General features: G+C 29.6%; 2 protein-coding genes across 4 annotated transcripts; both read right to left on the minus strand.

Annotated features, from left to right (window-relative positions):
* Nucleotides 1–588: 588 nt before the first annotated feature.
* Nucleotides 589–4,670, minus strand: LOC100801168 (cyclase-like protein 2). 3 transcript variants are annotated; one of them, XM_006605905.3, is made up of 7 exons: nucleotides 4,190–4,670; nucleotides 3,638–3,682; nucleotides 3,441–3,513; nucleotides 2,756–2,853; nucleotides 1,802–1,872; nucleotides 1,399–1,528; nucleotides 589–962 (listed from the first exon to the last, which is right to left on the minus strand). In XM_006605905.3, the coding sequence occupies exons 1-6, from the start codon at nucleotides 4,539–4,541 to the stop codon at nucleotides 1,400–1,402; spliced, it is 768 nt and encodes a 255-aa protein (XP_006605968.1). In that variant the 5' UTR covers nucleotides 4,542–4,670; the 3' UTR covers nucleotides 589–962; nucleotide 1,399. The 3 variants fall into 3 exon arrangements, 2 of the variants coding, with proteins under 2 accessions (XP_006605968.1, XP_003555954.1); XR_005890282.1 differs by lacking the exon at nucleotides 589–962 and adding an exon at nucleotides 986–1,254 and having other exon boundaries at nucleotides 1,399–1,624; XM_003555906.3 differs by lacking the exon at nucleotides 589–962 and adding an exon at nucleotides 986–1,254.
* Nucleotides 4,671–6,189: 1,519 nt separating this feature from the next.
* LOC100800277 (cyclase-like protein 2) lies at nucleotides 6,190–10,503 on the minus strand. Its single transcript, XM_003555904.5, has 7 exons — nucleotides 9,984–10,503; nucleotides 9,722–9,766; nucleotides 9,316–9,388; nucleotides 8,106–8,203; nucleotides 7,614–7,684; nucleotides 6,564–6,726; nucleotides 6,190–6,478 (listed from the first exon to the last, which is right to left on the minus strand). Exons 1-6 carry the CDS (start codon nucleotides 10,399–10,401, stop codon nucleotides 6,601–6,603), a joined length of 831 nt encoding a protein of 276 aa, XP_003555952.1. The 5' UTR covers nucleotides 10,402–10,503; the 3' UTR covers nucleotides 6,190–6,478; nucleotides 6,564–6,600.
* Nucleotides 10,504–18,667: the final 8,164 nt, after the last annotated feature.

Here is an 18,667-nt window from a genome sequence, read left to right on the forward strand (position 1 = left end):
TCAGACCATTAAAATCATAGTCCTTTTGATATTAAGCATGCAACAAAGGCTGCTCACGTACATGCATTATCTTACAATGAGTGAATGAAAGAAACAGTTCAGCATTTTTTGAGAATCATTGGCCTCTACGTTTTATCTCATTACCGCAGTTTTTTCAGTGATCAAGATTCAAGGATAGGTTATCACCCCAAAAAAGAAAATCAATAATAGGTTGTAAATGCATGGCAGATGTGATTGTGAAGACGCAATGATGTTCCTAAATACCTGTGAAAACTTTCTGTACACAGTAGATCAAGATCAAATCATTCTTCGAAGACAACTTTTGCTGTCCAATATTAACTCTAAATCTCTAATAGAAACTTCTGTTTATAAAGCAAGTCAATTAAAAACATAACAATGTTATTTCAAACACCCCTCCTCTCCCCAAAAATTTGGTAAAAATGTTATCTAACTCTTCATTTCAAATTTATCCATACTCGAGGGATCAACCTTTATTGTTAGACATTCTTATATTACACATTGGTAGCCGAAGTAGCGGAATCTTGCAACAATAGGTATCATAGTAAACATAATGTGGCCATGCACCAATTACAGCAACATTTGCTCAATCGAGTAGATATCCTACTGTACACAGATTGTGTGTTCGTCGTCAATGTACAGTAGCCTTTGCTGTCAACTAGAATTGAGCCCTAAGCGGCCATTGTCAATAACAAACTGAGACCAAAACATGCGGTTGTTGGGTAGAACTGTTAATGCTTTTTTCTAAGTAATTAAAATATGATCTAACTGCTATTTGCAAATTATCTATATACATGATCTTCCCTTTTTCAAAACGACCTATTAAATTGATGTGCTTGTGCATATGGTTATAAGCGTGCACGTAAGCCACTAAAGTTAACAAACATTATTGATACTATCTTGCTCCATAAAGACACCATTGTGCCAACTTATTCCTTTCCAACCTAGCAGACAAAAGAAAACCAAATTCAGCGCAATGCCAATATCGTTGCATCTCTCTTGAAGTGCTAATGAAATGTGCAAATTATCTATATATACATTATTTTCCTTTTCAAAATGATTTTTTGAAGTGCTTATGCATGTTTTTAGTAAGTGTAAACATAAGCTACAAAAGTTGTTGCACAACATTGAAACTATCTTGCTCCATAAGGACACCACACCCCCATGCCAATTTATCAGTTCCAGCCTATGAAGCACCGACACCGACGCGGACACCGAACACAGACATGTGGACACCTGTAATGTTCAAAATATAGAATGTAGTATGAGTATCGTGTCGGTGTCAGATACCAGACATGACAAGGGACTGGAGTGTTCGTGCTTCATAGGTTCCAGACAAAAGAGAACCAAAAAATGTAAATCCAAGTTATCCACACATACCCTAATTTTTAATCAGAATGCACCGTATTGGTGATCCCTCAGCACCAGCCAACCTAAGAGGTAAGCAATGGACTGAATATAACCCTGCTGGAACATCATCAAGCTTCAAGCCTTCCACGAGAATGATCTCCTGAATCATTTGCGGTTGTTAGTTCATGCCACATTGATTCTATCTCTTATCCGAGCAACAAATGAAGCATATTCAATCTGGTTTATATAAGGAAATCTGAAGACACAAATACCAATCTCATTTCAAAATACTTCTTGTACCTACTAATTGGCAATTATCTTCAAAACTAAAAGGTTAAATATTTTATCAGAAGAACAGACACCAAATTGAATCATAAATTGGGATTGATGTGGAGACAATAAGTTAACACTTTAAAAGGAACTTTTTTCTTACCCTGTCTTTTAGAAAAACAAGGTGAGATGGAATCAAGTAATCATAAGAAGCAACAGATAGGTAATCAATTCCTGCATTGCACCACAGAATATAAATGTCAGGCAATATAGTTGAGCAGAAAAGAATAGAAAAATATGTGAAAAGTTGAACAAGAAAGAAAGTTTTTGAGTGATATGTTTCGGCTAAACATGCACTGAAGATGCAAAAAACTAGTGCATCACTGTTAGCAACCCAGAAATGGGTTGTGAGTTTTCAGACATAATAGAGACGATAAAAACAGAGAAAGGAAAGGAAGAATAGTCTGGTAGTGTTCAATGAATAACAAACAAGGAACCTAAGGAGAGAATTCTCCTATTAAGATTTGCACCTCCACAAAGGTTGCTCCTTTTCTGACAACCTTTGCTCAGTTTTCAAATCTAAATTCCCAAATACCTCTATTCTACCTTGTTCCTGGTATTTATGCCTGATCCCCTGAACCAAACTATCTACCCCCTTGAAAGATTCTAACAGTAACTAACTAAACAGACATCCAATCGGCTAAATAATTATAACCAATAGTTCTATTATAAACAAACCAATAGCAATGTCACACATCCAGAAGTGAATAAATCATGTAATAGAGGCACCATAACAAAAAAGTTCGCATTATGTCCAGATCATTAGTTTTCCCACACAGGTGCTCAAAATTATCCTGCCTTATCTTTATTAAGAAAGGAATTAAGGAAATAGCTATAGCTATTCAACTCACTAAAAAAAAAAAGACTAAATATTCATCTTTATCTATTTATCTTGCATGACATGTATGAAAAAACTATGAACTGAGTCAAACAAAACAATTTAAGGGGCAGCAGGCTACAAGTGCAAAACTAGACCCAGCCATTGGACTTGGGACAACTGACAGGAAAAATACCCATGGGAAACTGCAGCCAATATAGCAAAACAACTTATACCTACCTACAAGTTTGATATCTGTGTTCTCCACTAGCCATTTGGCTCCATCGGCTGTGAATCCCACATAGCTTGAGTCCCATTCCTTCTGAAACATCAGCCGCCTAATAATTTAAAAAAATTTAGTTCAACAATTGGTTTCAAATGCTATGAAGTTCAAAGATTGTGAAAACGATATCATGGTTTGGACATTAATGTCAAAACCTCAAGACCTAATCAAACATATATGTGTATAATCAAAATCTATTCAAACAGCAGCTAATAAGAACTTGTAAATCATAATTTATTAGTATTTCTTTTGCTTAACACCCGCACCTGCTTTAGTAGTCTATTTTCAAGGAGAATTTAGTCATTGACACAGTCACAATGAATAAAAATATAAATAGCTGCACTTAAAATGAACGAAATAGAGACAACAAATAGTTGGCAAAGCATTAAAAAGAACTACTAAAATACTGAGGAAGTATTCAAAAACAATACGTTTCCTCATATGGAAATTTAATGTTACTTAGGCTTCAAAAACATATTGAACATAAACACATAACTCCAAGAACGCCACTAATTATATTCAAAAGCTATTTCTTCAAATTTATTAAAATTTTAAGTTTTAAGTACCACCATTCAGCAGCACTGTTTGAATCGCCCAGTGTTCACAAAACGTTGCAATACTTGCTTAACTTGTAGACATTACCGGTCGGTATTTAAAGTTCGGAAGAGAACACGTATTACACCCCTTGGAATATTCAACGACTTCATAACTTGAGCTGAAAAAAGGACAACACATTTTCATCCGATGAATAGTAGCACAAAAATTAATTCTAACACCAAAAAGTTGCCAATGGTATTGGTATCAGATCCTCCTACACCACATGAAAAAAAAATGCATACCGGTAATATTACTATCTCTTGGAACATCAACCAACATAGCAGGTCCTGCACACAGAAACAATCAGGCATTTAAATGGAAATTATGGAATGGTAGTATCATTATTACATGTGTTCCTGTTGGAAAATTGGAGGGGAGTAAACACCGGGCTGGATCACGAGACATCACATAAGAGAACTTGACACCACATTTTAACTTAAAACCGCTCAAGTTTATAGGTCTCACTTACTCGACATGGGATTCCACCTCATAATTGTACTCTCACGTTTCCAGTCAACTACATCCTTAGGTTTCATCTGAGTATTGTCCACTTTTTGCTCATTTGAGTTTATCTTTAAAAGGTATTTAAGTGGATTAAATAGAGTATTCATAAACTATCTTTGACTTGGGTTCCTAAGCTAGGTGAACTATTTTTAGTGAACGGCAACAACATGATATTAAAGTATGAGAGTGTTTATAAACTATCTTAACTTGTAAGCGATGAGAGACTTTTTAATGAACAGAGATAACATGATATTGACGAATAGAGAAATGAACAAGAAAAGAAGAGTGACCGTTGAGGATGTCCAAGTCGAGCGTGTCGACATCGAAGCCGGCGTGGAAGTAGTGGTCGAACACGTGACCGGGGGCATCGACGTGCGTGCCGGTGTGGGTGGGAAACTTCATTTCGGAGTTGTTGGCGAGGGAACCGTTCTTCATGCTCTTGGGAAGCCACAGGAACTGCCCTATGCCGTCATTCGATTCCCATTCCGGCATCTCGGGTTGGTACCGATGACTGATGTCGAATATTCGCCCATTGCCGTACACTTCCCGGCGAGGCGGGACGAGGTTGTCGTCGCCGTTCGCTGCCCAGATCACCGCCGCGAAGGCGCAGGCAAGCACTGACAACAATGCTCCACGCTTCATTGTCAGATTTCGTCACAATCAATCACACCGTCACCAACAGAACAGCATCATAGTCCATTCCTCGTTATCATAACATTAACATGAACGAGATATTTTCGCATCGACACATTTGGACACGTAAGTGGTTGTGTTGTATCATTGATAATTAGAAATCATTATATATTATTTTTAAATTAACTATTGTAGAAAAAAAACTATCCTTCAATTATATAGTAAGTTACGATTAGAAAACAGTGTGATAAGAATATTTTATGAGATATTTTCTAGTCATTTTCTACTTTGGAAAAAAAAAATAGGAAACATACATTTTATAACAAAAGAGGAATATATTTAATTTTTTTCTTTGATTTTGAGAGCTAATTATTTTATATACATAAGATAAAAAAAATTAAGTAAGAGATAGAAATAGTTATATATAATATTAATTATTTAATATTTAAATAATGAAAATATTTTATCAAATGTTTAGTTACTTTATACTTTATTTCTCATTTTTATATTTTGAAAAAATATATATCACGTCAATTTTTATGTATATTTTTTTATACATCAATTTTTATGTATATAAATGAGACATTAAACAACTTTAAAATTTTGTATATATAATTTATATGATATAAACTTTTAAAGGAGGATTAAATTATATTAGTATAATTTTAATAATTATTATATTATTTTATAACTTTTAATTGGATAATATTTTTTTAAAATTCATTGTTGGATTCAAAATTCTTTTAACATAAATTACATGTACAAAATTTTATATTAATTTAATATCATTTGTTATCTCATTCATATAGATTAAAATCGACATAATATTAATATTTTTAAAATAAATTAAAGTGTGAATCATTTGATCACCTGTTTATTGTTTAATTTTAATAAAATTTGACACAAATGATCTCATGATACATAAATATAATTTAACAGTTAGATCAATAAAAATCACATTTTATATAAATTATAAAAATAATATAATAGTTATTAAAGTTATTCCGATATAATTTAATTTTTTCTTAAACTTTTAATCCAATAATAAATTTGAGATAAATTTATCCATACGAAATTATTAAATGACGTAATAATTGGTACTATAACTCAAATGATTTAATTATTTCAATGGTACTATAACTCAAATGATTTAATTATTTCAATAATACGCTTGAACACTAGTTGACATTCTTCTTAGAAAATAATTTCTTATATTTAAGAATTTTTTAATATCGTGTTTAACATGACAACTTTTTGGGAGATTAGAAGTTTTTTACTACCATACGATTCTCGTTCAACCACATATCTTTCTAATTTTACAAAGTAAATGCTTTTTTTATATAAATTTACAAAGTAAATGTTAACTCTTATATTAAATTAACCTCTTTGCTAAATTATTTATCAATACAAATAATTTACCTTCTCTCTTGAAACACTTTCAGTTGTGGTCATCTAGCCCAGTGGATCTGATATCTAAAGTTCTAGCTGATGCGCTTGGAGTTCACTTTCTAAGTTCCTGCTCTCGTCTATTATTTTCCCATGTATTTTAAAAAAAATATTTCTTAAGATATATTTTATTTTATTTATAGATTTCATACATATTTTTATTTACAAACACTCAGTTATATTGCCCGAGATTATTAGTAGTATTTCATTATTTTTCAAAGAGAAATAGATATAATTATTGAGACGTACAAGCATGCGTCTTCAGAATTGCACAAGTACTTGCCTAGGAAAATATTAAAAGCATAAGTTAATACAGGTGGACCCCCTAGTCCGCAACTGAAGTTTAATCACAATAATTCAGTACTTTCCAACCCAAGGACGTAAACTAAGAGTAATTCAACATACTACTATCAGCTTAGCTTGCAATTTGCATCAAACTGCTTCTTATGGACACCACTAATTGTATTCGTGGCTACGTTGCTTCTTGTGGCAGGTTCATCCTTTAGCATCAGTATTTTGACTTAATAAGGATAAGGATAATTATGCACAGAAACAATATGACCCATTCTCGTAATATAATCATACCGTGCAATTGAAAACCAGGTTTGACCCCATCATTTGATCATTTGATCAGAATGCATCGAATTGGTGATGCCTCAGAGTGAACCAACCTAAGAGGCAAGCAATTCAGTGAATATATTCCTGCTGGGACATCATCAAGCTTTAGGCCTTCCACAAGAATGATTTCCTGATGCATTTGAAATTTGTCAGGGCATTGCTTATGCTAGCTCTTATCCAAGTCACATGATGTAATTTTTTAGTTCTTTCAAACAACGAAATCAAAAGACACATCCTAACAACCTCTTCTCTTTACCCATCTGCATGCTCTACTAACTTAAACTACAACTATCTTTCCAAATAAACTAAACAAGAGGTAAGAGCCTCTCAGATAGAAATTAGAATGCTATCTCACCACAATTCTGGATTAGTTCATCAAGAGCTGAGCCCAAACAAGTGGATGAAAGCCAAACATTAAGATAAATCAACTGAAGAACCATTATGAATGAACAAAAAGGGTAAGATCAGCAATGGAAACTAAAAGTTCTCTGCTGATAAACCTCACCATCTATAAAATTCTATTAAGAATAATGAATAGAGGAAATTAGCAATAGTGATAGTGATTAAGTGATACATAAGTTTCATAAAGTTTATAAATTATTGAGAAGTCTGTGGTCAGAGTGTCAGACATAAAATGTACAGTACATTAATTTGAGAAGCACAAATACAAAAGCAATCAATACAAATAGCTATTTCCCCCGAACAAGACATTAAATGATATAGAAGGCAGATAAATTGATATTGCCATCATTTGCAGGAAACAGTATATGAGATTCATTGCCAAAAAGAATAGCAAAGTCGGAGTTTAGACATCTAACCCACCATTACCAATACAAGTACAAAAGTTTAAGATGGGAGAATGATCCTGGATTAGGGCACTAACATATTTAGGGCCTAGAAAATCTTAGTTGTCGTTTTTTGTTTTTTCAACACAAGATAGTGAGTGGGAATGTGTAGCTTGTTACTAAAAAGGAGTAAGAAGTGCATAAATTTTGATCATAAGACAGAATTTCTTACCTTGCTTTCCAGGAAAACAAGATGAGATGGAATGGAGTGATCATAAGCAGCAACAGATAAGTAATCGACTCCTGTCATTTACATAAACAGAAATTGAATTAGTGCAATAACAACTTTTACAAGGAAAAAAAATAAAAAATATGACTACAACAAATTGGAACAGCAAAAGAATTCCACTGAAGTTGTTCCCTTGTACAACATATTAACATTGAATTAAAATATGTAGTGGGTTTGCATTCCAAGTTGCTATTTTTATATCCTGAAATAAGAGAACAAAGAGAGACTGAAGTAAAATGCCCTATCATTATCACATTTAACCCTGACTTTTAATTTTTTTAATCTTCATTGCCTAAATTTAATAACTCTAACACACACACTAGAGATAAAGTAAGTCAAGACAAAAGTAAGATAAAGATAAGGAACCTGTCATGAGTCGAACAAGAGACAAAGGGAAGAAGCAACCCATATCTTAAAAAGTCATCTATATCTTACCTACAAGTTTGATGTCAGTGTTCTCTGCCAGCCATTTTGCACCATCCTCCTTGAATCCCACATAGCTTGTGTCAAATTCTTTCTTAAACATGAGTTGCCTAATATTTGAACAAAGATTTAGCTCAAATATAGCATCTAAAAAACAACTAAATATCAGTATATCATTAAGCAAAATGTTGAAATTGCAAGCTAAAATTATATTATGATTTATGAATCATTAAGGTTATAATTACATGACCAAATCAAACATACTTAAGGGTATGTTTGGATAAAGGGAAAGGGATGAAAAGGGAAGGCACTATAAAACTTTTTATTTAAATTATTTTCATTCAAAACCTTCCCCTCCCTTGCATTTCCTCCATATAAAGGTTGGTAAATAGTGTTTACCAAGGTCTAATAACTGGACATCTACTTAAAATCTCCCATAAAGTTCACTCATTAGATTCATAAATCATTTTTTTCTTCATCTTCCTCTGTCTTTCTATTTTGATTTTGTTTATTTTAATTTAAAGTTCATATTGAGTAACAAAATTTCTTTTAACATAAATAGCCTTAAACTCGTTTCCACTTTTCAGTTTTCCAAATTATCATTAAGAATCAATGAATCACATTATGTATCATTGGTAATAAGCCAATCTTGTTTCTAAGCATAAACTCCACCAGCGGCCACCCCCTCTCCATTCTCTAGCAACCTATTCATCACAAGACCATACACATAAAAAAAAGGAAGGAAACTACAATTACCTGTGTGCAGGTTAACAGATTCAGATCAACAGCCAACCTACAATGACTATAACATGCAACCCAAAATTGAATCTGAACGTAAAAAGTTACCAAAAGACTGAAAAAGTATATGAATGCAATATAATTTGTAGGGAAAAAAATGTTGGTTACAATTTTAAAACTGTAAGAGATAAGACTTAACTTCAGAAACATGTTATTTCCTTTTTCAAACTTATATTTCATACATATAATGCTAATTTTGTGTTAACACTGCAACTAACTGTTTGATCTTATCTTGCATTCAATTCATAGATATGGTTCTCAAGATAATGCTGTACAAAACACATTTCATGTATCTGCAAGAACAATGAAGCTGCCTCAGAGAAGTACTGAAGAAACTTTAATAACTTCACTTTTTTTTCTGGTAGACAAACAGGAAGAAAATCTTCCTGCAGCAATCATGATACATGTAACTTACACAACTCACCTGTCAGTGTTTAAAGTTCTGAAAAGCACGCGGCTTACACCTCTAGGGATATTCAAGGACTTCATAACCTCAGCTAGAACAAGAGAAATTTAACAACGTTTCAATTAAACATAACAAATGATAACAGGGGTTAAGCCTGAATTTTGCATAACAGATATTCAATATAAAACAGTCTGAATATGGGAAAGCAAAGAATCCACATAACTTCAAGCTTGAGAATAGCACTACGAAGACAAATACAATTTTCCAACATATTTACTGTGTAGGAAGATCTAGCATTTAACGCATAAGAAATTGTGAATTAATCGGAAAATAATAAAATCATACTACTTTAATGTATATATATATCATATTCATTCAATACACCGTATGGAGCAGTTAAAAAAAAATCATCAGGTATACATACCAGTAATGTTTTTATCCCGTGGAACATCAACCAAAAGTGCAAGGCCTATGAACAGAACAAGTAGTGTATCAGTTGTCGGCATCTAAAGTAGAACAAAACGACAGCAAAACCACCACCACCACCAATAGTAATATGAACGAAAATGATTATGAAGTAAATTAATAACGAACCCTACAATTAATTATCTAATTTGGTTAATCTGAAATTGAGTTGAAGAAACAGACAAATAATAGAAGTTGCAGAGAGAGCAGTGTTATGTTACCATTGAGGAGTGTTAGGTCGAGTGAGTCAACATCGAAGCCGGCGTCGTAGTAATTGTCGTAAAAGTGACCGGGCGCGTCGACATGGGTGCCGGTGTGAACACCGAGCTTCATGTTGGAGTTGTTAGCGCGCGAGCCATTCTTCATGCTCTTTTCGAGCCACAGGAAGTGCTGCCCGAGCCCCTCCGTCGAGTCCCACACCGGCATCTCGGGGACATACCTGTGGGTGATGTCGAAGATTCGCCCCTCCTCGTACACTTCTCGCCGCGGAGGGACCAGAACACCGTCGCCGACGCCGACGCCGCGGAGGGAGCACTCTCCGGTTTCCGTGCCGGGGATGGAAGGATATGCCGCGGAGGTGACGGCGACGGAGTGCGCACAAATTGCGCAGAGGAAGGTGAAGAGTGATAGAGAATTCATGGTTTACTTTGAGAAATGAAACAGCATGACAGTGTACTATCAATGTGCCTCCTGTTCTCTAGTCTCTACCGCATCCATCCCTTAACAAAATAATTTATTTTTACAACAACGACAAAAAAAAAAATGCTTAAAATATACATTCAGTCACTTAATTTTTATTTAAAAAGTTGAATTTGACACCTTAACTATTAAAATACTCGATCAGATCTCTTAATTGTTTAAAATGCAATTATCATGCCATTTTCATCCAATTATAACAAATACCATATAGTTACATATTGCAGCGGTTAAAATTTGTATATCGTGTTACTATATTTATTGTTTATTTTTAAAATAAAAGAAAATAGTTCTAAAAAAGTGACGGTTTATGGAACCCAGTTTAATTATTATAATTTTTTAAAAAAGCCATCAGCTTGTCCCAAATCAACCCAATCTGACCCTAATCACCTCAAATCAACACAATTAGAATAAAAATTGAAAAAACAAGACACAATGCAAATTTGGGTTTATGGTGGGGCGATGGTGATGCCATGGTGGCATAATGGATTTGTTATAATCCATTAATGGGAGGAATTAGATATGATTTAAAAGTGTGATGAGTTTGTTAGAATCCATTAATTATAAGGATTATATATGATTTGAATTTAAACTTTGATCCAAATTCTTATATTTTTTTATTTGTGATTTTGTTTTTATATTTTGTCTTTAATAATCATGGAAAGATGGTATAGAGGATCATATATTTATTCAGTATTTCTTATAAATGAAAATTATCCGATTCTATTTCTGTATCAGAATCAACTCTAATTAGCTCTCTTTTATAGGAATTGGAGATTAGCTTCCAAGTATGAAAGTAGATGATAGGTCAAATAAATCTGATTTTGTTTCACCCACATACTCGGGATCTCTCTCAAATCCTTAGACTTGAGCGTCTTGATAGTATACATTATACTGAATAAGCCCTAAATTCATAGAACGAGATTAGGCCCTAAATGGACTCTTATTAATTCTCTTGACAAGTTGTGAATGTGTGACATCCATACACCAACTTAAAATTTGAGAAGAAGTGTTAGAATTCATTAATTGTAAGAATTATACATGATTTGAATTTAAATTCTAATCGATCTAAATTCTTATATATTTACTCATTTTTTATTTATGATTCTATTTTGATATTTTATCCTCAATGAAAAAGATGATAAAGAAAATCATTTATGTATTTAGTGTTTCATATCATTAAAAATTACTCAATTGAATTTTCTTAACTGGGTTGATAGTGTGGTGTGTCTTCAAAAATTTGGTTTGGGTGGGGGCAGAATTGGATTCGTGGCAGCGTGATGGTGACATGACAGTGGTTGCTTGGGTTGTTGTGCAGAGGTTGGTGGTATCGTGGGTGATGCAAAGGTTAAGTAACAGAATGAGGAATGAAATTCCAAAAGTCTATTACCTGGTAATCGAATTCATGTTTTTTTTTATGAAATTTAACTTGTGTTATTAATTGAATATAATGAATGGTAATAATTGATATTAATACAAACATAATGTTTTCAATGGAAAAAATATATATAAGACTGCGATCATATATTAGATTATTAAATTTTAAATTTTAATATGTGCAAAATAAATATTTTATATTTATAGTCCGATGTTATATTGGAAACTCAAAATTACATGTATCATGACTTTATTTAAACAAAAGTGCTATAGAATATTGATTATTCGCATGAAATAACTCCTTGTATATATAAATAAATAGTATTATCTTATAAAATATTCGATTTTAATTTATTTCTTTTCTCATTCATTCTACTTTATAACAATTATTTTGAAAAAATAAAAACAAAAATCAAACAACTTTTGCCAAACAATATTAATAGGGGTGTGCGTATCGACTTAACCCCGTTATTCAATCAAATCAATTTTTTACGGGTTGGGTTGGGTTTGTGTAAAAATAATTTCCAAACTCAACTCAATTATAAATAAATTGGATCAATTGGATATGAATAATTAAAAAATATTTTACATTAAAAAAATCTAGAACAATAATTTCTTTTATTTAAAGTTTTTAAAGTTTATAGTAACTAAATATATTCAAAAGAGTTCAAATTGTGAAAATATCTAACTAATGGATTAATGAATTCAATGTTAATAACATTTTTTTATTTTAGATAGAAATAAAGTATGACATTAGCATGTGAAAATATAAATAAAATCAAAACAAAAATAAAACAATTTAAAAAAGAAAAAAATACTCATGTCCGATTTAATTTAATAATTTAATAAACTATGTGAGCTAAAAATTACTAATGTATTTTATATTAATAGTTAATTTATACATATATAATAAATTAAATTATATAATGTGAGTCGAGTCGGGTTCAACAAAATAGAATATGTTATCCAACACGTTCCAAGTCTTAATAAGATTAGGTCAAGTTTAACTCAAATACTTTAAAAACTCAATTTAATGTAATTAAATCGGACTAGGTCATGGGTTAACATAAACCATAAACACCCTAAATATGGGTAAAGTACACAAAATAACTACACTACACCCCTTATCCTATCCCATTTGAATATCACACAAAAAATATTGTTTAATTCACAAATAAAGTAAAAATTAAACATAACTCCATATACGAGTGAACAATAACTTTTCATTTTTTTAATATGTTGTTCATCAATATTTTTTCACATCCATTTTCATTTCACTCTAATAGTGTTGTCATTAATATTATTTGCAAGAAAGTATATTTCCTAATATATCAAAGAAACATAAGAAAAATCAAGAAAAAAATTGGACAAAGGATTTGCATAAAATAAAAAAATAAAAATGTTATTCATGGGCTATAACTTATTTATTACAATCATGCATGCATTAGAATTATTTCTCATGGCAACCTTTTTTATAAATATTCATGTAATAAATTACTACTTGTTTCGACACTTTTGCACGCATGAATCCACCAGGTTTGCAATTTCACGAGCATCTGATACATAATATCAAGGAATAAAACATGCAAAAACATAATTAACTCGAATATAAAGAATAATTATAAAACCTTAAAAGTACATCAATGTTGTAAGGAGATGAATACCAATATTAATGTCAATGGACTTGATCAAACCACAGCCAATGATACAATCGTTGATGGGTGGTTTATCATGACATATATTGTCATAACACTTTTTAACACATACAACATATAGACCAGGAGCTATTAGTAAAGGTAAACATTTTAATTCACATTTTTGAAGACAATCGAGTTTATCATATACACGATTTGGTTCAATTCGATCAAGTGAAGGTTTGGAGATAGCTTGTGAGAAATCCAACATAATTATGATCATAATCATAACTCCATTAGCTTTCATCTTATTTTTTTCCATAACTTTTCTCCAAATCTATACAATCTATCTTAGAATTTTATTATGATGGTAAATTCTCATTGTGAGTTTCAAGGGGGAAAGATCAATTTATAGGCACAAAGTTAGGGATACTAAAAATATTTGTACCACACACAAAACGAATGAGGGAAACAGAATAGGCATCTTAACATTAACATTAAATAAACATTTATTAAAAATAATTAACTTACAATAATGCATATATAAAAATTTACATTTTAGTCTAACTGCTCCCATTATCTCATTATAATTGTAATTGTTGTATAAGAAAAAAAAACTATTTAAAAATAATTAATATTTTAATTTTTCAATATAATATTAAACATTTTTCCCCTTATATTCTTATAATATTAACGATTTACTATAAAATCTACAAATATATTAATAATAAAGATCACTATATAAAGTTAATTTTATTAAATTATTTTTTATCTATATAAAATAATTTATAATGATAATTATTTTAGGACAGATAAAATATAATACAAATGCTACATTAAATATATAATATTACATTAAATGTTATATTAAATATATATAATAATGCATTGGATTTTACATTGAATATACTTCATACATCATGTAATAATTGTTCTCTTAAGTATATTAATACAAATGCTACATTAAATATATAATATTACATTAAATGTTATATTAAATATATATAATACTGCATTGAATGTTACATTAAATATACTTCATACATCATGAAATAAATTGTTCTCTTAAGTTTTTTTATACATAAAAAAAATTAATAAATAATGATAGAGATTAACAATTTTACAAAGTTTTATAATTTTTAATAAAAAATTTCTTTAATTCCTTAACTAGTAATCTCCTTATTTTATATATAAATATAAATCTATATGTATTCTCGTTGTTCCACACTCTCGTATTCACTTATATTTGATTATTCTTCTCTCATGAAATGATCATTTCACTCTCCTAACATGCATACAAGTTTGTAATTTTTCTTACCAATTTCTGTAAATATCCATAATCACTTCTTCATCTAATATTCCTGTAACTACCTCCATTCACTTGTTTAATTTAAGACTGCATTTTACTTTTTAAATTTTCTAATATTTTCTATTTTTTTTTTTAAAATATTATACTTAAAATATATTTTTGTTTGCTTTACTTTTCTTTTTTTTAATTTCTAATGATTGCTTTAAATAGTTTTTTTCCAAAATTTATGGTCTCTATTTTTTTGGATATGTTATCTTTTTTTTTAATTCCTTCCTATCACTACAAGAAAAATGACTTATGTCTACCAACTTCTTTTGCCTACATTCATGAATTAGTGTAAAAAAAACTCAAAAATATTTCTATGTACAAGGGATAAATGTAGGTAAAACTCAATAACTTGTACTTACCATTATCTGGTGTAGGTAAATTTATTAGACTTCTACCTACAACTATTTTATGTAGGTAAAACTCAAAAAAAAAATGTATGATCGATTAATGTAGATAAAACTTACACTACAGGAAATTCAAATTCATTATATACCTACATACATATGCTAACTTATACCTACAAACATATGAATTTAGAACCATGAATATAGATAACATATACCTACAAATATACACTTTTAATGATAATTATAAGTGTTTAATTTAGACATTATTTATTTTTAGATTTGAAATTATATATATATCTTATACCTACAGACATATGATAAATTATAAATATAAATATCTTCCAACTATATATATTTTTTGTATTTCTATCACTATTTATTTTAGTGATAAATTTAGAACCATGAATATAGATAGCATATACCTACAAATATGTACTTTTGTAACTTTTTATAAATAACTTTTGGTTGGATTGGATAAGTGTAAATAGAAAAAAAAATATAATTTCAAAGGAAAAATATAAAAAAAGAAAGAAAAGATGTAATAATAAAAAGTATAAAATGAAAAATAATTATTCATTTCATTCCAAATTATGCATATCCCTTATTGTGGGCATACCAAATTCTGAAAAACAGCTTTGTGATGGTCACCTAAAAAATAAAAAGCGTATTTCAAAAAATTAAATAATTTACTAGAGAGAGCACCGAAATTGAATAACCTTTATCATCTCCTCCACGTTTAGTTTCAACTTCCAATTTGTTAATTGACGATTCAAACCCTAAGCCCGCAGTTACAAGTTTCTATCATTGTTACTATTCTCAAGTTTCTTTGCCATCTTCTAAATTCCATTTTCTTTGAAGCCATACACTTTTCACTAAAATAAAAAGCGATTAATCAAAGTAGCATGTTAGGGTTTCGAAAATCCAATTCCAGAGCAGGCTTGAAACCCTAGATTCCACAAATCTCCTTATTTTAAAAAAAAAATCTAGAATAATATTTTGTTTTTATCTAATTTTTTAAGTATATAATAACTAAATACATTCAAAAGAGTTCAAATTATAAAAAATATTTGACTAATGAATTCAATGTTAATATGATTTTTTTATTTCAGATAGAAATAAAGTATAGTATTTGCATGTGAAAATATAAATAAAATCAAGACACAGATAAAACAACGTAAAAAAAATATTCATGACCGATTTAATTCAATAATTTAATAAATTATGTGAGCTAAAAATTACTAATGTGTTTTATATTTAATAGTTAATATATTTATATATATATATATATATATATATATATATATATATATATATATATATATATATAAATTATATGATATGGGTCGGGTCGGGTTCAACAAAATAGGATCTGTTATCCAACAAGTTCATTATCGGATCTTAATTGGATATGATTGAATTTGACTCAAACACTTTAAAAACTCAATATAATATAATTGAATCAGATTAGGTCTCGGATTAACCTAAATTGTGAACACCCCTAAATATTGGTGGAGTACACAAAATAGCTACATTATACCCCTTATACTATCCCATTTGAATATCATACAAAAAAAATTGTTGTTTAATTCACAAATAAAGCAAAAATTAAATAACTCCATATAGGAGTGAACAATAACTTTTCAATTTTTTAATATGTTGTTCATCAATATTTTTTCATTTTCATTTCGCTCAAATAACTTATTAGTGTTATCATTAATATTATTTGCAATAAAGTATATTTCCTAATATATCAAAGAAACATAAGGAAAATGAAGAAAAAATTTGGACAAAGGGTTTGCATAAAATAAAATAAAATGTTATTTATGGGCTATGACTTGTTTATTATTACAAACATGCATTAGTATTATTTCTCATAGCAATCTTTTTTATAACCATTCATGTAATAAATTACTACTTGTTTCGGCACTTTTGGAGGCATAAATCCACCAAGTTTGCAATATCACGAGCATTTGATACATAATGTCAAGTAACAAAACAGGCAAAATCATAATTAACTCAAATATAAAGAATAATTATAAAACCTTAAAAGTACATCAATGTTGTAAGGAGATGAATACCAATGTTATGTCAATGGACTTGATCAAACCACAGCCTATGATACAGTCGTTGATGGCATTGGTGGGCTTTATATCATGACATTTTTTGTCAAAGCACTTTTTAACACATATAATATATAGACCGCCAACACCAGGAGGTATTAGTAAAGGTGAACATTCTAATTCACAAATTTGAAGACAACTGAGTTTATCATATACACGATTTGGTTCAATTTGATCAAGTGAAGGTTTGTGGATAGCTTCTGAGAAACCCAACATAATTACTATCATAATCATAACTCCATTAGCTTTCATCTTATTATTTTCCATAACTTTTCTCCAAATCTATACAATCTATCTTAGAATTTTATTATGATGGTAAATTCTCATTGTGAGTTCAAGGGGATACTAAATATATCTATACCACACACAAAACAATCCTTATTAAATATAGATTCAAATATATTTTTGGGTCCTAATAAGTTTTTGAATTTTGTTTTCAGTTCTTATTATTTTTTAACTTTTTGGTCCCTAATATTTTTTTTCTAAAGCATGGTCTAAATAACTTTATTCCACTTTTGAAAGCACTACCTAAATAAATTTAGGAACTAAAAAATGAAATAAAAAATTATTAGGAATCTAAAACAGATAAGCCTGAAATATATTATATGTTATGAATATAATATTTCGTTATTAATTTTAAAAAAAATTATGTATATTAATATAAGGCAACCTGCAATTTTGATCATTAATTTTTTAACCCACAATTAAAATGGTAAGATAAGACTAGAACCCAAGTCCTTCTTAGGATATTTTACATAAATAAAGAAAAATGAATAGATGAAATATAGTAGTAATTTTATAAAATTAATCTTATCATTATCATCATTAATATATTTATAAATTATGTTATTCATCATTAATATTATAGGTGATATAAGTAAATAATAATAATATTACAATGAAAAACTAAACTATCAATTATTTTATCGGTAAGAAAATTAAACAATAGCTACAAACGAATGAAGGAAACAGAATAGGCATCTTAACATTAATGGATGAAGAGATTAAAATTGTATAAATTTAAAATTTAGGGGCAAAAATCTCAAATTTAAAAATAAAAAGACCAAAATTACAATTTATCCTAAATATTAATATTAATACTGCATTATATATATATATATATATATATATATATATATATATATATATATATATAATATTAAATATACAAAACACTACATTAAATGTTACATTAAGTGAATACTATAACACGTACTACATTAAATACTACATTAAATATATTCCTTCTCTCCTTTACTGTAGGTTTTTTCACTCAACAACAAAAAAGCCAGTACTCCCTTTTGTTCTTTTCTTATAAGACATTGTTTTGGAATTTTATTTTTGTTTCTTTTTATAAAATTATTTTTAAAAAAA

The sequence above is a fragment of the Glycine max genome, chromosome 20, assembly GCF_000004515.6.
Source record: "Glycine max cultivar Williams 82 chromosome 20, Glycine_max_v4.0, whole genome shotgun sequence".
Classification (NCBI taxonomy): domain Eukaryota; kingdom Viridiplantae; phylum Streptophyta; class Magnoliopsida; order Fabales; family Fabaceae; genus Glycine; species Glycine max.